Raw genomic sequence first — 17,735 nt, 5'->3', positions numbered from 1 at the left:
AAATGTAGTTTCTAAATACATTTATAAATGTATTTTATTTGTAAATAAAGAGTCCAGACATAGGCCGATCACTGAGTTCTTTCTTTGACCTCTGTTTTTAAGAGTTTCCAAAAGCTCTCCCAACACCTTCTGTCCCTAATTCCTCCTCCTGTTAGTCTCTAACTTCTGGTAGATTATTCAGAGCAGTAAATTATTGGCAGCTCTTGACATCCACTCCCACCCAATCACCCCAAATTCTTCATGAAGTTTGAAAACCATTCCCGGGAGTTCCCGTTGTGGCTCAGTGGAAGTGAATCTGACTATTATCCATGAGGATGCAGGTTCGATCCCTGGCTTGCTCAGTGGGTTAAAGATCCGGTGTTGCCATAAGCTGTGGTGTAGGTCACTGATGTGGCTTGGATCTCGAGTTGCTGTGTGTGGCAAAGGCTGGCAGCTGTAGTTACGATTTGACTCCTAGCCCAGGAACTTACATATACTACAAGTGCAATCCAAAAACGCAAAAAAAAAAAAAAAAAAAAAAAAAGAAAGAAAGAAAGAAAGAAAGGAAGGAAGGAAGGAAAAAAGGAAGAAAGAAAAGGAAACCCATTCCTTAAATGATATCTAGCAGACGTACCCCTCACACTTATGGTCAATGTCTGGCTGGGAAAAGAGCGGTGATTCTTTCCAGCAGCACAGTAATACTCTCCAGCATGGCTGCTTTCCACTGCAGGGATCTTGAATTCTGTTTCTGAGGATGTGACAATCTTTGTATCTTTATTCCATGGTCTTTTTTTGAAGAAAGAGACTGTGATGGGCGCTGGAACTCCACTTACTGAACAGATGAGAACCAACTCCTTCCCTTCAAACACCAGTTCTGGGCGGGAGTATAGTCGGACATCAGCAACAATTCCTAAATGAATAAAAATGACATGTGGGATTCTTGGCATTGAATCATAGAAGAAGAGTCACAGAATGGGAAGATCTAGGTCTTCTGACTCAGCAGGTAGTTGGCCTGGGGTGGAATGGAGATTGTTCCTTGGGAAGAGGGAGAAAGTGGTGGAGAGACTGGTCCCTCCATGGCTTGGGAGATCTACTCCAGAATGATCTGGTGGAGCATTTGACACAAGGAACAAAGGAAACACTGCCATCTATCCCTGATAGAGCACAGGCCAGTCATTCTGAAAATCATACCTGGTGCCCAACAGTGGTGTTGCTTGGGGGAAGTGCTGGGAATGGTGAGAGGGACAGGAAGACTTGGTTTGGGGTTGCACCCTGGATGCCTACAAGGCCCTGTGCTTGCCCAGCTTCAAGACTGAAGAAAGAGCGTGGAATCAGCAATAAGGATATGAATGGTTTAAGGATATGGATGGGAAAGCTTACACGTCTGAAGCAAGGTCCTGGAGCGACACCCCACTGTGTATGACAGATGGCAGGCAGGACATGGTGGCAGTCTTTGCTCCCAGTGGGGTGGGAGAAAGATTGCCAGTTATAGTGGGAATTATGTCAGGTTGGCTCACTGGTTGCCAGGGAAGCCATCAAGGGGCCCTCCCTCACTGTCACTGCCCCTTCGATAAGCTATCACTACCTGGGACCTGGGGTGAGTACATAGGTAGGTTAGTCCTGTGCACATGGGATACATAAAGTAGGCACAGTTTGAACAGAGAGCAAGAGAACAGCCATCTCGAGTGTCTTGATCATACACTTGGCATCAGATGTGCAAATTCTGAGGCTGGGATAGCTGTGGTTTTTAGTTGGAAATCACTCATTGGCATGGAGTAAAAGAATTCTTCACAGCTCTGCCTGTCAATTAGATATTCAAAGAAGGTAGACCCATGACAGTCCTCCTAAAAATTGGAAAATCTTGTGATGAAAGTGTTCCATGCTCCAGCTCATTGTGGTTTTACACTATGAGGTTGGCTTGGAGCAGTGCCTTTTTAAGTCATCCTAGGGGCTTGAAGAACAAGGGAACAGAGAGGGCATAGGGCTTGAGGTTGGGGTTCCACTGGTTATGCTGGGAGAGATCCCGTGCTAGAAATTACTGTGTTGCCACTGTTGGGCAACACCCTCTCCACTTTCTCTCAATCTTCCAGTCCAAACTAGGGACATAAGAAACACCTAGCATCTGTGACTGGACAACAAATATTAATAAAAATCTAGGCAGTTTAGAAGAAAAATATCATAGAATATTCTCATTTGCTTTGGAGTGAATTTATGGAGAATGCTACCCCTGTCACTGCTTCTTCACCCAGGAAACCATGAACCCCAGATTCTGCATCCTTCCTAATACTCAAACATGTTTTCTATGAGATAGGTCAAATTTCATCAGAAGGGGCATTTGATCATTGGTTAGCAGTCATGCTTGAGGACCTATATAGGCTCAGGGACTTAAGGAAAAGCAATTGTGAGTACAATGCCATCCTTAAGGACAGCAAGTTGAACTATCTACTCCCAAGCTTTTGTCCTTTGGTGTTCTTATTTTTAAGTGTTCTGCTCCAGGCATCTAGCATTCTAGGAATCTGTCCATCTGGTTGAGCAGAGACCATCCAGCCTAGTCAGAGGGCTCTGCCATAGCCCACAGCTTATGCCTATGGGCCTACCAGGGGAGAAAAACGATGCCAAGGAAGAGAACATTCAGAGGGAAAAAAAGACTTGTATCTTGTGGTTTTGAAAGAAAAAGTAATCCCATCTCTCTTTTCTTGGACTTTCCTGGTTCTAAGCTTTTCTAAAGAGTCCGCAGAATCGAGGTTTCTTCTCTCATACTGCTCCCATTCCTACAAGTATGAGAAGCCCTTTCCATAGGGACCACTGGCACATACTGATGTGCCACACTGCCCAGCTCTTCCCAGCCCCAGGCTTGGCAAAATTCAGAATCCACTGGCACTCACTTTGCACATTTATCTGCAATTGCTGGCTCTGTTTCTGGAGATGGGGGGTCACTGTCTGTGCCTCACACCTGTAAGACCCTGAGTCTTCTCTCTGTATGGTGAAGATTTGAAGTTCTGGGGAAGATCTCCAATATGGCTGTGGGGATGTGTAATCTCTGAAGAATCGGAACTGGAGTTGGACATCTGGTCTCTGTGAAGAGAGCTGGGTCTCACAGGTCAAGGTCAGTGTGCCCTCCTCGGTGGGCTGGGTGGAGCTGGCTTTCAGCACAGGCCTTGGAAACAGTTCTAGAGAGAAGGATCACAATAACCCCCCAGAGCAATGAGACTTGGAACTGTTCTGGAGAAAACCACAGTTCATCCTCAGCAGCAGCAAGCACAGCATATAAAAGCAGGCAGAAGGATGCCATTGTGATTTCTAGTATCCTTCAGCCCAGAGCACAGTTGTACTTTCTCTGTTCCTTGTGGGAATGTACCCTGAGCTTCAATGATATTTTAGTCCTCCCTTTTTATCCTCTGCAATCTCAAGGGGTCCTCCTTTGGACTAACCTATTTCACAAAATAATGAAGGCTTTACCTTGAACTTCTATTTTGACTGCATTTGAAGAAATAGTTTCATTGTCTTTCTTAAGTCCAGTACATCGATATTCACCATTGTCCTTCAGACCTGCTTGATAAATACGGAATTCAGAGGTTTTTTTAGGGACTCCCAAGACTTCTCCATGTTTGTACAGTGTCATGCCATTCAGTTCTGTGTTTGCCTTTGCTTGGCATCTCAGAACCACAGATTCTTTTTCAAACACATAAGGCGGTGCTTGCAGTATCAGGTTGGCTGTAAGAAACAAGAGCAATTGTTTGTTTAATCCAATTGTTTCTCTTTTCTTTTCATTCTTAAAATAATTATATTTTCTTCTTTTCTGGTTTTAAAATGAACACATATGAGTTCCTGTCGTGGCGCAGTGGTTAATGAATCCAACTAGGAACCATGAGGTTGTGGATTCGATCCATGGCCTTGCTCAGTGGGTTAAGGATCCGGCGTTGCCGTGAGCTGTGGTGTAGGTTGCAGACGTGGCTCAGATCCTGGGTTGCTGTGGCTCTGGCATAGGCTGGCAGCAACAGCTCCGATTTGACCCCAAGCCTGGGAACCTCCATGTGCTGCAGGAGCGGCCCTAGAAAAGGCAAAAAGACAAAAAAATAAAATAAAATAAAATGAACACATATGGCTTGAGAACATTTGGAAAGCAGAAATATAAATTAAAATCTCTTATCATCTCACCACCCAGATTTTGGCTTATATTTTCCAGTTTTTTTTCCTATGTGTATGTACATGAGAGTCTTGTGTATATATTTATTTTTATGAAATTAAAATATTTATCTATTTAATAACTTGCTTTTCACTTACTTGTTACGAACATTCTGCGTAATCAATATCATTCTCCTAATCTGGTTTTCAGTGACCACAGAGTTTCTCTTCAGTGGCAGTAATGTAATTTATTTAATGAGTTTTCCTTTCTTGATCATTTAAGGTTCTTCAATTATGGTAGTATAAATTTAGGATTATTTCAGCAGGTAAATTCTTAAGAGGGGAATTGTCAGGTCAAGGAGGATAAGTATTATCTTTGCTCCTTGCTACTATACTGCTTACTTGTTCACTAAATTAAAGAGCCTTATAACTAGAAAGATACTGCTTCAAATTCAAAACAGGTAGCTTTAGGACAGAAATGGAAATCTCTCTCTCTCTTTCCCTATTTACCTTCCTACCTATCTATAAAATATTAACAAATCCTCTATACATAGATTCAGAAGGTATTCAAATAAATTGCTTCTTAAATTTCCTTTTACCTGAGCAACTTGTAAACTGTATAAATTCCTGGGTATATATTTCTATAGCTTTTAATTTAATAAATATAGGCTGGGTTCAGGGGAACTTTATTATTTCTAAAGTTTTCTTTTTTCTTTCATTCATTTCCCACCTGAAGAAAAGAGCAAGTGAACAGCATCACTTGGGGGTGAATCCTGGGCCTGGCATTTGTACATTCCAGTTTCGCGGACCTCATGGGTATTTCCTAGGGTTTCACTTTGTATTTCTCCCTCAAGGTACCAACGGTACAATTTTATTTTCTCTGGTGCATGGAAGCGAAATGTGTTGCAAGTCAGCATCACAGTCTCTCCTTGGAAGAAGGTGGTCCATAGAGGATGAAGGGAAATGACAGGTTTTGGTTCAGTTGCTGTGGAAGAAAGAGAAAGAATCTGAGGTGGAGTGGCCTACAGTCCCCATCACAGTGGTTTGTGAGGCACAGACAGGAGGCCCTGGCTTTGGAGAATTCCTAAGAAATCCCTCTGGGAAGATCACTGATTGCTCAGGGCTGTGTGTCCATCAGAGCACCCATCTCACCCAGTCGAAAGTGGTTGTGGAGGGGATGGAAATGAACAAAATTATTTCAAGAGGGTGATACCAGCAGGATCCACTGCCCAATGTCAATGGGAAAAATGTGACTGGTTTGTCTGTTATGGAATTGGATCTTGGGAAAAGTCACCACCACCCCCCGACCCTGCCACTTCATCATGTTCATAAACTCAGATGAATGTCCCAAGGAGTTGTTAAAAATCACACTTTTACACTTTCCTTAAAAGAATAAACCATATTAAGATTTTGGCACTGACTAAATCTTGAGAGATTAACTTGTCTAACACCTTCATCTTATAAAGGATGCCTGAAAAATCCCATCATAGCTAACTGTGGTAGAGCAAGGAATGGACAAGTCATTGGCTAGAATCCACAGGTAATCCAGATAAAGATGAAACCCTGGGACAAATGATTTTGGAGAGAAGAAAGGTTGTAGAGAGTTCTTGCTCTTCTTGGGTCCTCAAATATCCAAGATACCCTCTGATTCAAATAGTGGCAATTAAGAGTCAGAACTAGGAGTTCCCGCCATGGCACAGTGGGTTAAGAATCTGGCTGCAGTGGCTCGGGTCACTGCAGAGGTGTAGGTTTGAACCCCGGCCTGGTGTGGGTGGGTTAAAGAATTCAGTGTTGCTGCAGCTGCCACGTAGGTCACAGCTGTGTCTTGGATTCAATCCCTGGCCCAGGAAATTCCATATGCTGTGGGTTTGGCCATTAAAAAAGAGTCAGAACTCAAAAAATGTGGGGTACAGGAGTTCTCTTGTGGTGCAGCAGGTTAAAGACCCAGTGTTATCACTACATTGGCTTGGGTCAGTGCTTTGGTGAGGGTTCAATCCCTAGCCCTGGAAACTTCCATATGCTGTGGGTGCAGCCAAAAAAAAAAAAAAAAAAAAAAAAAAAACAGAACAACAACAACAAAAAAACAACTAAAATGTTAAATATTTTTTTAAAATGTGGGATACAGACAATTTGTCTTCTCCTCTAATTTCCTATTTTTTTTGTGCACTTCTTCCTTTTAAGGGCCCACTTTTTGAATGTTCTTCTGCTCTCCACACATCTCCTGGAGGAATTTACTCTTAAAACTGTAGAGAATGTGGCATTCCTCCTGTGATGTTTTAAGAGTTTTGGGGGCTTGCTGACTGGAGAATGTTTTATCCCTAGTCCTGCACATTTGCAATGGACCTAAGATGTGCTGTCTTGTTATCTGGGATCCATTTGCAATAGGAGTAAGAGTAGGGCTTAGTGAAGCTGAGAAGCTGCTTGTACATTTACTGCTTCTTTTGGGGAAGGTCAGAGGATGACACATAGCTATCCTGGCCCTTGGGCAATGCCAATAGATGAGGCGACACTTCACCTCCCTGCCAGCCTCAGTGAGAGGGACAGGAGATCTTAGAGACCCTCAGACAACCATTGCAAATACTTGATATTTATTAGGGAGACACTCTTATCCAGGGACGCTGAAGAGCATAAGAAAGGAGAACTCACCAAATTGTCCACTGACAGGAGCTGTAAAAAATATGAAGAGCCAGAGATGAGCACCAAGCAAGGATTCTTCAACTTTCCAAAGGTAGTGCCTCCCCCCCCATTCCATTTATTATTTCTTTCATTGAAATTTATTTTTAAAAATGCAATAGCTATTTATCAAATGTCTCTATATACTAGCGATTGTGCTTGGGCTTCTAAGATGAATAAAATATGGTATCTAATAGCAAGAAGTCAATTGGTGGGGTAAACAGAAACTTGAAGCAAAAGAATATAGTTATAATTCGGGTATAAGCGAAATAATAGAAACACACATAGGGCATGTTGAAGGCAGAAAGGCCACCCTTCCCAGTAGGTAGGATCTGTATGTATGAGGGAGTATGTGGCAAAGAGGGTGGGTAGACCATGAAAGACACCTGAGGGAAGTGACTATTGCGAAAACTGAGTGAGAACATAGGAATCAGCAGGAAAAGGTGTTTGTGTGTGGCAAGAGAGGACGGGATTCTAATCAAGTCAAAAAGGGCACAGAAGTGAATAAATAGCATTGGCATTTGGGAGTAGCAGGGTTTGCTGATTCTGGAAGGTAGGAAGTTTAAGGGAAATCAGATTAAAGAGGCATTCAGAGCCTAAGGTATGGATGGTAGGTAGCTATGGTTTCATCCTAAGAGCAATGGGGAGCCATGAAAAAGTTTCAAATAGGAGATGGACAAATTTAAAATTTGTAACTTAGCTGGAGAACTCTGTCAGTGGGTAGACTTCAGTAAGACTAGGTGCAAAGCAGAAAGCCTGGAAAGAAGGCAGGGCAAGATATGATAATATTTAATTTTCTCCAGAATCTTCATCCAAAATCACCATATTGGCTTGTTAACTTTGTTTACTTTCCCTTCTCGAGAATAGAAGCTCTGTCCAAAGCAGAGACTTCTCGTGTTCTCCACATACCTTCCAGAACTTATAATGGTGCCTGGCTCATAAGAGATATTTCATAAAGATTTATTGAGTAATGAAATGAAATACTAGGTCAGTAAGTATCTCTACATGGGAGGATATGGGTTTGAGAAAGGGGTAATGGAGAGACAGGAGGCAAGACTGAGTGTATAAACACATTCCAGATGAGGGACAGATTTGATGATGTATTCACTCAACAGAAATTTTTAAAATGTCAACTATATGTAAGAACTGGACAAGGCAATGGAAATCCAGCAGAGAGCAAAAGGAATATTATCCCTGTCCACATGGGGCTGATGGGAAAGTCATCCAAACTTAAGGGTTATATCCTGAACAGTATTTCAATTATTTGCCATTTCCTAAGTATCTTGGCACCATAGATTTTGTATTGTTTTATAAGCAGCTAATATTTTTCTGAGTGCATGCTATGTGGTAGATATTCACGTGTATTATTTCATGTAATCTTTGCAGTATCCTTAGGAGGAACGTTTTTCGATTATCCCCACTTTACAGAAGCTAAGTGGCTAGTAGTGGCAGAATGGAGTTTTTAACCCATTTATTGGAACCTATCTTGTCTGACCCCAAAGCACATGCTCCTGGCCATTACTCTACCCTGCCCCTCTGTTTTGGTATCACACTAGGATATGCTTCCTATTTCTGGAATATTCTATGCAGTTTCCATCTGTACATCCTTTTTTTCTTATCTTGTGCTTCACTCCATCCCTGCCCCCTCCACCTCCTACTCTCTCTGCTTCATGAACTCATTACCAGCTATTTGGCATCGTTTGTTGTCCACTTTTACCATCATTGGTAACTTGACCTGGACAATTGTTTAACTGAGATCTTGTTACACGGATATTTCTAGTACTTTGGACTTGTTGAAGGCACTTCTATATCGTGAGCATCCTGAGCACAGAAATGGTGCTTCCCATGTCTTCCCATCATTCTCAGCACCTAGCATAGTGCTCTGTATTAATGTTACTAAATAACTTGTTGAACAAATGAATAAATATATTTTATTCTAATATTTTTGACTTTAATAAAAAAAAGTTTATATGTATGAACTGATAGACTTAAACACACCCACACGCACAGTTAGAGTGTCATGTGCTGGGAATGACACGAGCAAGACGGTAGAATAAGAGGTCTTGAGTCTGTGTCCCCACCCCAACAGAAGCCAATAATAGGCAGCCATCTACAACAAAAGCAATAGATGCAGGAACATCCATGAGATCCAGCTCCAGCCCTGCTCAACCATAATCCTGGAAGCAGTCCTGTAAGTCCATGGAAGAAGCAGGAGAAGGTATTTACCTGCCCAAACTGCAAATACCAGAAGGGGTGTCTGCTTTTCTAAAGGCATAGACACCAATGCAAAACTACACAGATCATATTTGTCAGGTAAATATGACAACATTGAAGGAAACTAATAAAGCTCCAATAACCCACCCTAAAGATCCATGAACCACTTGACAGACAATTCAAAATAATAATCTTAGAGACGCTCAGTAAACTGTAAGAAAACACAAATGACTAAATGAATTCGCAAACAATACATAAATAAAAGAAGAAGCTTAACAACAACAAAAAAATAGAAAACAAAAAGAACCAGACGGAAATCTTGGAGCTAAAGAATACAATGGCTAAACTGAAAAATTCAATAGACACCTTTAGTAGCAGAAGTGATCATGCAGGAGAAAGAATCAGAAAATTCCAAGACAGGTCATTTGAAATGATCCATTTAGAGGAACAAAATAAAAAAGAGTGAAAAAGACCTAGGTGCTTTATGGGACAGCAATAAATGAAATAATATGCACATTACTAAAGTCCCAGAAGGAGTGGAGAATAAGAGCAGAAAGATTATTTAAACAGGAGAGATGCAGTGCACTACCATGCACCCAGCATCCACTCAAACTGGAAGTTGGAGTAAGTAGCCTGCAAGGAAGGCCCAGGCAGACAAAATAGGCAACCAGAGAGTCTGAAGTTAGTATATAAGAGCCACTGTCCAAAATTAAGGGACTTAAAAGAAAATGTGGTCATGAGTAAAAGAAATATGAAAACTCCAAAGAAAAACCAGACGGTAATTTGAGAACATACAAGATGGACAATTTACTGGAAAGGCTTTTGACAAAATTGACACTTTAAAGGAAAAATGCAGTGAATGTGAGGCCAAGGCAACAGGAGATTTTTTGTTGTTGTTGTTGTTTTGTTTTTTAGGGCTGCACCCAAAGCATATGGAGGTTCCCAGGCTAGGGGTCGAATTGGAGTTGTAGCCGCTGGCCTACCCCACAGCCACAACAATGCCAGATCCTTAGCTCACTGAGCGAGGCCAGGGATTGAACCTGTGTCCTCATGAATACTAGTCAGATTCATTTCCACTGAGCCATATGGGAACTCCTACAGGAACTTTCTAAAGTGATGCACAGGGAGAAGCAATGCTGAGCACAGCTCAGGCAGCCCCTCCGGCCTGGGGGACAGCACTGGCCTGATAGATGTGTGACTCAAGCCCCAGGAAGGAAAGGGTGGCAGACACAACATGAAGAAAATTCTCTTCATTGATGAAAGCTATCAATGCACAGATCACAGAAGCCCAAGAAATTGCAAACAGGAAGTTCCCATTGTGGCTCAGTGGTAACGAGTCCAACTAGTATCCATGAAGACGCAGGTTCAATCCCTGACCTTGCTCAGTGGGTTAAGAATCCAGCATTGCCATGAGTTGTGGTGTAGGTTGCAGACACGGCTCAGACCTGGGGTTGCTGTGGCTGGCATAGGCTGGCAGCTGCAGCTGATTCAATCCCTAGACTGAGAACTTCCATATGCCACACATGCAGCCCTATAAATATACCTCCTCCCCAGAAAAGAAATCACAAACAGGATAAAAGCAAAGAAAGTCACATCCAAGGCACATCAAATTCAACTGCAAAAACCCATGAAGAAGAGAAAAATTGTAGAAGCAGCCAGGAAGGAAAAGTCAGAGAGAATCAGGGGTAAGGGTTGCTGATTGACCCAGCAGAGGTGCTGTGGAACAGAGGCCACCATACTAAACTTATCATTGGCTGTTCAAATAAAGAGCTACACATGAAAGAAAGAAAGAAAGAAAGAAAGAAAGAAAGAAAGAAAGAAAGAAAGAAAGAAAGAAAGAAAGAAAGAAAGAAAGAAAGAAAGAGACAAGAAAGATTATTTAAATAAATAATGACGAAAAACTTCCCAAATCTGCGGATGGAAATTAACATCCTATGATTCCCAAGGAACCCTACATAGGCTGAACATCAAAAGATCTAGACCAAGACATATTCTAATCAGATTCTCAAAGGCTAAAAAGACAAGGGGTTTTGAAATCAGCAAGAGAAAAGCAACTCATCACACACAAAGGAATCCTAATCAACGTAGAGGGAATTTCTCAGTAGAAAAATTGCAGGCCAGTAGAGAGTAGGATAGTTAAAATACTGAAAGTAAAAAAAAACAAAATCTGCCAACCCCAAATACTACATGGAGCAAAGGTGTCCTTTAAAAATTAGGAAGCTGTAGGAGTTCCCTGTGTGGCTCAGTGGTTAACGAACCCAACTAGGATGTGGGTTCTATCCTTGGCCTCACTCAGTTGGGTTAAGGATCTGGTTTTGCTGTGGCTGTGGTGTAGGCCAGCAACTGTAGCTCTGATTTGATCCCCTAGCCTGGGAACTTCCATATGCCGCAAGTGCAGCCCTGAAAAGCAAAAAAAAAAAAAAAAAATTACAAAGCCATAAAGACTTTTCAAAACAAACGACAGCTGGGGTAGCTAACTACCACTAAACCTGTCTTACAAGAAAAGATAAATGGAGTTCTTCAAGGTGAAATTAAAGGACACTAATTAGCAACATGAAAACACATGAAATTATAAACTCAGTGGTAAAGGTTAATATACAGATGGCTTGACTTGTGATTTTTCAGCTTTATGATGGTGCAAAAATAACCTATATTCAGTAGAAACCATACTTTGAATTTTGAATTTTGATCTTTTGCCTGGCCCAGCAATATGCAGTACAGGGCTCTTTCATGATACTGGGCAGAAGCAGTGAGCTGCAGCTTCCAGTCAGCCACGTGATCGCAGGGGGAAATAACTGATATACTTACAACCATTCTGCATCTATTTTTTCGCTTTCTTTTTTAATTTTGTCCTTTTAGGGCCATGTCCACAGCATATGGAGATTCGCAGGCAGGGGTCAAGTTGGACCTACAGCTACAGGCTTAGGTCACAGCCACAGCAATGCCAGATCTGAGCCGCATCTTTGACCTACACCACAGCTCACTGCAATGCTGGATCCTTAACCTACTGAGCGAGGCCAGGAATTGAACCCGCAACCTCATGGTTCCTAGTCGGATTCGTTCCTACTGTGCCACGATGGGAACTCTGACCATTCTGCCTCTATTTTTCACTTTCAATACAGCACTCAATAAATTGCATGATATATTAACACGTTATTACAAAACATACTTTGTGTTAGACGATTTTGCCCAGCTATAGGCTAATTTAAGTGTTCTGAGCATACTTAAGGTAGGCTAGTCTAAACTATGTATGATATTCAATATGTTAAGTGTACTGAATGCACTTTAGAGTTGAAAATGTCATATTTTCAACTTATAATGAGTTTATCAGGACACAACTTCATCATGAATTGAAGAATTTCTGTATAGTCAAATTCAGAACCTTTCAAATACTATGTTTTAGTCCATTCAGTCTGCTATAATAAAAATGCTATACTGGGTAGCTTATAAACAATAGAAATGTATTTCTCACTATTCTGGATCCTGGAAAGTCCAATATCAAAGCACGAGTAGACTCATCTCTGGCAGAGCCCACTTCATCCTCAATAGTCATCTTCTCACTGTACCCTCACATGGAAGAAGGCATGAGAGGACTCCCTTTGGCCTCTTTTATAAGGGTCACTAACCTCATTCATGACAGTTCTGCCCTCATGATATAATCACCTCCCAAAGGCCCTGCCATCTCCTAATACTGTTATCTTAAGGGGCAAAACATATGAAGTTTGAGGGGAAACAGACATCCAGACAATAGCATCCTTTATAATGGTACATCAATCACTTTTAATTTTAGTGAAAAAGTTTTAAAAAGACAAACATATTAAAAATAACTGTAGCTTCAGTAATTTGTTAATGTATATATAATATACAAACACATAAATTGTGGTGTCTATAATAAAATGGGGGACAAAAATGTAGAGTTTTGATATATGATTGAAACAAATTTCTTAAATCGACTGTTATGTTTTATATAGGTCTCATAGTACTCGCAAAGAAAAAAAAAAAAACTGGTAGATACACAAAGGACCCCTGAAAGTCAACACTATCTTGAGCTAGAAGAACAAAATTGGAGGCATAGTACATCCTGACTTCATACTATATTACAAAGCTATAGTAATCAAAACTGTCATAAAAACAGACATATAGACCAATGGATCAGAACAGAGAGTCCAGAAATAAATTCACACATTTACAGTCAACTGATCTTCAAAAAAAGGTGTCAAGAACACACAAGAGAAAAAGGATAGTCTCTTCCACAAATCATGGGGCAAAAACTGAATAACCACATTAAAAAATAAAATTGGACCCCTATATTTCACAATGTACAAAAATCAACTCAAAGTAGATTAATGACTTAAATATAAGACCTGAAACCACAAAACTACTATAAGAAAACAGAGAGAGAAAGCTTTTTGGCATTGGTCTGGGACATGATTTTTGGGGGTATGACCCCCAAAGAACAGGCACAAAAAGCAAAAACAAAAACAAATGGGACGACATCAAAATAAAGACTTCTGCACAACAAAGGAAACAATCAACGGTATAAAGAGGTAAACTACGGAATGGGAAAAATATTTGCAAACCGTGTATACGATAGGGGTTAGTATGTAAAATACATAAGGAACTCTAACAAATCAACAGTGAAAAACAAATTGAAAAACAGTAAAGGACATGAATAAATATTCTCAATGGAAGAATAAAAATGTCCAACAAGTATATGAAAAGATGCTCAACATTACTAATCATCAGGAAAATGCAAATCAAAATCACTATGAATTATCATCTCACATCTGTTAGAATGGCTGTTATCAAAAGATAACAGACAAAAGAAAAGTGTTGGAGAAGAACCTTTGTTCACTATTGCTAAGAATATAAATTTACACAGTTATTATGCAGAAACCGTACTCAAAACCATCCTAAAAAAATTGAAAATAAAACTATCATATGATCCAGCAAATCCCACTTCTGGGTATATAACCAAAGGAAATACAATCAGTACCTCAATAAGATTCCTGCACTTCAATATTCACTGCAGTATTATTCACAGTAGCCAAAAATATGGAAACAATCTAAGTGTCTGTCAACTGATTAATGGATAAAGAAAATGTGGTGTATACACACACACACACACATATATATACACGAAAGTTAAAAAATATTGGTGAAGAACCATTGCTCACTATTGTTAAGAATATTAAAATGTGTATTACATATATAAAATCTATACATATATACCACATTTTCTTTATCCATTAATATATTATACATATATATATACCTATACAATGAAATATTACTCAGTTTTTTTTAAAAAAAGAAAGAAATCCTGCCATTGTGACAAGAGGGATAAACCTGAGAACATTATGATAAGTAAAACAAGCCAGATAGAGAAAGACAAACACCGCATGATCTCACTTACAGGTGGAATCTGAAAAAGTTGAACTCACAAAATCAGAGAATAAAATGGTATTTGCCAGGCAGTGAGTGGGATGAGGGGGAACTGGGGAGATATTGGTCAAAGGGAACAAATTTTCAGTTATAAGCTGAATAAGTACTAGATATCTAATGGTGACTACAGTTAACAATAATGTATGCTTGACATTTGCTAAGAGGGTTGATGTAAACTGTTCTTTCCATATATAGACACACAAAGGTAACTATGTGAATTGGTATACCTAAGAGAAATGTTAACTAGCTGATTGTGCTAATTATTTCATCATATATATGGTGAAATAATTTTGTACATCTTAAATATATGCAATTTTTTTTTCTTTTTTTTAATATTTTTTTTATTTTCCCACTGTACAGCAAGGGGGTCAGGTTATCCTTACATGTATACATTACAATTACATTTTTTCCCCCACCCTTTCTTCTGTTGCAACATGAGTATCTAGACAAAGTTCTCAATGCTATTCAGCAGGATCTCCTTGTAAATCTATTCTAAGTTGTGTCTGATAAGCCCAAGCTTCATCAATTATACTTCAATAAACCTGGGCAGGGGGAGAAAGAATGTCATGTATCAGAGGTTTCTTCCTTGCCTTCCCCACTACCTCCTGTGAGTCCCTGTCCTCCCCTCACCTCCCCGTGTTATCTGCCAGTCACTGCTGTGGTTTATATCTGTGTGCAAAAGAAGGAGATATCTTTCTGTGGTAGTGAGAGCTGCCCCAAGCCCACCCAGGGCCCACAATGAGCTGTTCTACTTACCCAGGACGAGCAGTGACACCCACAGCAGCATGAAGGCCTGGGCTTCCCAGGGCTAAGACCAAAAGAGAGGTGTCTTCTCAGGAATGGCAGGTTTGGTTTGGATCTGACAGTTGTACTCTGTCCCACGAGCCCCAAGGAGCACGTCTGAGAAATAGTTTTTTCGAAGAGCAGGGTGCATTAGTGAATTAGAAAAAAGGAAGTGGAAGTACCCATCTTTAACTACTGATCAAAGTTTCCTGCCCTGAGATAAAAGTGAAAAAATAAATGTTAGGGTTTTAAAAAAAGCACATAAGCTTACTCCCACATTTCTATTGCTGGGAAAATACCTTAAGGAAAGTATGTGAAACTTGCTGTAAAACAATATTTATTGTGGCATCATTCATAATTGCCAAAACACTGGAAATAATGTAATAGAACTAATGAATATAGCACTTCTTCAGAATATTCTATTTATACAATGACACACAATGCAGACATTGAGAATGAGGTAAACTTACAAATATAAGAAGGTAAGACAGTCTTGATTAATGTGAAGAGAAAAAAGTGAGTAGTAGACTGGTATTTGTAGTGTTATCGCATGGAGTAGATGTGAAAAATAGAGTACATGTGTGCATAAAGTGACATAGGTATCCTTTATCTTTTCTTGGAAAGTATACCTAAAATAGTGGTTATATTTGAAGAACTATGAATGGGAAGGAGACATTTCATTTTATGTCCTTCTAAACTGTTTAATTTTTAAAAAAAAATACTATGTAAATGAATTGCTTTTATAACTTCTTAAAAGTCATTTTTCCATCTTAGCATACTGGTCACAAAGATCTCTAAGACATTAGCTGTCAGGAGGAATGCCAGTTTCTGATTTTCAAATAATTTTCCCCACCCTTTCTTTCTGGGTACATACCTTGGTCTTCTTAATGGGAAGTTTAATTTCATATCTACAAATGCAGATCACCTTATGTATATTATATTACATCCTATCTACTTCACTCCAAGACAAGAAAAGCATAGAAGAGTAAATAGGCATTACTCCATCTTAGTCTAGCTGGAGGACCTCAAAGGGAACAAAGAGCTTTCACTCGCTTTTGAAGCTATTATAAATAGTTCTGCCTCAAATATTCTTGTGTAGGCCTCTTGGTGCATGTGGGCTTGCGTTTCTGTTGAGTATATTATTGGGAATAGAATTCCTGGCTCATACAGTTTAGTTTAGAAGGTTCAGTTTATTTATTTTTATTTTTTGGCCACACCCATGGCATGTGAAAGTTCCTGGGCCAGCGATCAAACCCATGTCAGTCACAGCACCAACCCAAGTTGCTGAGGGGATAATGTCAGATCCTTAACCCACTGTACCACAAGGGAACTCCTAGGAGACTCAGTTTAGAAGGTACTACAAAGTTATTTTCCAAAGTGGTTGTGCTTATTCTCACCTTACCAACCGGTGTGTGAGAGTTCTCATTGCTGTGAAATACTTGTGGATATTGCTATTATGATCTTGTGAATTTTGGTCACTATGCTGGGATTACTTCATTGTGGTTTTAATTTTCACTTCCCTGGTAAATTATGCAATAAATTATTTTTTCATGTTCTTATTGGTGATTTATATATTCTTTTTATATCCCGTTGGTAATTTTTTCTTGTCCTGCCTTAAAATATAAATTTTATTTCACAAGCCTTGCAATTTTCTTTTTTTGTGCTATTGTTGCCTGGTCTGGTTTTGGTATCAGAGTGATGCTGGTCTTATAGAAAAACTTTGGAAGTATTCCTTCCTCTGCAATTTTTTGAATAGTTTGAGAAAGGTGTTAACTCTACATATTTGGTAGAATTCACCTTTGAAGCTATCTGGTCCTGGACTTTTGCTTGATGGGAATTTTTAAATTACTGATTCAATCTTATTACTGGTAATTGGTCTGTTCCTATTTCTTTACTTTTTCCTGGTTCAGTCTTAGGAGATTGCATCTTTTTAAGAATTTGTCCATTTCTTCTAGGTTGTCAATTTTATTGGCATACGATTGTTGATGCTATACATAGAAAATCCTAAAGATGCCACCAGAAAACTGCTAGAGCTTCTCAATGGATTTGGTAAAGTTTTGGGATACAAAAATTAACATACAGAAATCTGTTGCACTTCTATATTCTAACAACAAACTATCAGAAGGAAAATTAAAGAAGCAATCCAATTTATTACTGCAGTAAAAAATAATATACCTAGGAATAAACCTACCTAAGGAAATAAAAATCATGTACACAGAAAATTCTGACACTGATGAAAGAAATTGAAGACAACATAAACAAAAAGATATATCAAGTTCTTGATTAGAAGAATTAATATCATTAAACTGACTACACTAACCTAAGGCAATGCATAGATTCAGTGCAATTCCTGTCGCAATACCAATGGCATTTTCACAGAACTATAACAAATAATTTTAAAATTTGTATAGAAACACAAAAGACCCCAAATAGCCAAAACAATCTTGAGAAAGATGAACAGAGCTGAAGAAACTATAATCCCTGACTTCAGAATATACTACAAAGCTACAGTAATT

General features: G+C 39.5%; 1 protein-coding gene across 19 annotated transcripts in view; it reads right to left on the bottom strand.

The window, feature by feature from the left end:
* The window catches only part of FCRL5 (Fc receptor like 5), a 40,100-nt gene extending 24,762 nt beyond the window's left edge, over window positions 1–15,338 (bottom strand). For 13 of the 19 annotated variants that reach the window (XR_014844010.1, XR_014844012.1, XR_014844013.1 and 10 more), the window contains exons 1-6: window positions 15,193–15,338; window positions 6,751–6,771; window positions 4,835–5,089; window positions 3,439–3,693; window positions 2,865–3,149; window positions 614–889 (exon numbers count right to left, since the gene is read on the bottom strand). Coding sequence is in view for 13 of the 19 variants with exons in the window: in XM_013996926.3 (XP_013852380.1) it covers window positions 614–889; window positions 2,865–3,149; window positions 3,439–3,693; window positions 4,835–5,089; window positions 6,751–6,771; window positions 15,193–15,223 (1,123 nt within the window). In the remaining 6 variants the exon portion in view is untranslated. The remainder of the gene's footprint in view (window positions 1–613; window positions 890–2,864; window positions 3,150–3,438; window positions 3,694–4,834; window positions 5,090–6,750; window positions 6,772–15,192) is intronic. The other 6 variants (XR_014844014.1, XR_014844015.1, XM_013996930.3 and 3 more) reach the window with 2 other exon arrangements.
* Window positions 15,339–17,735: the final 2,397 nt, after the last annotated feature.

Source organism: Sus scrofa, chromosome 4, assembly GCF_054392235.1.
Source record: "Sus scrofa isolate SSC_HxYL_T2T_F1_AM1 chromosome 4, Sscrofa_HxYL_maternal_Yorkshire_Landrace_v2.0, whole genome shotgun sequence".
Taxonomy (NCBI): domain Eukaryota; kingdom Metazoa; phylum Chordata; class Mammalia; order Artiodactyla; family Suidae; genus Sus; species Sus scrofa.
Note: the sequence above shows the minus strand (reverse complement) of the source record. Positions and strands in the feature narration are given on the sequence as shown.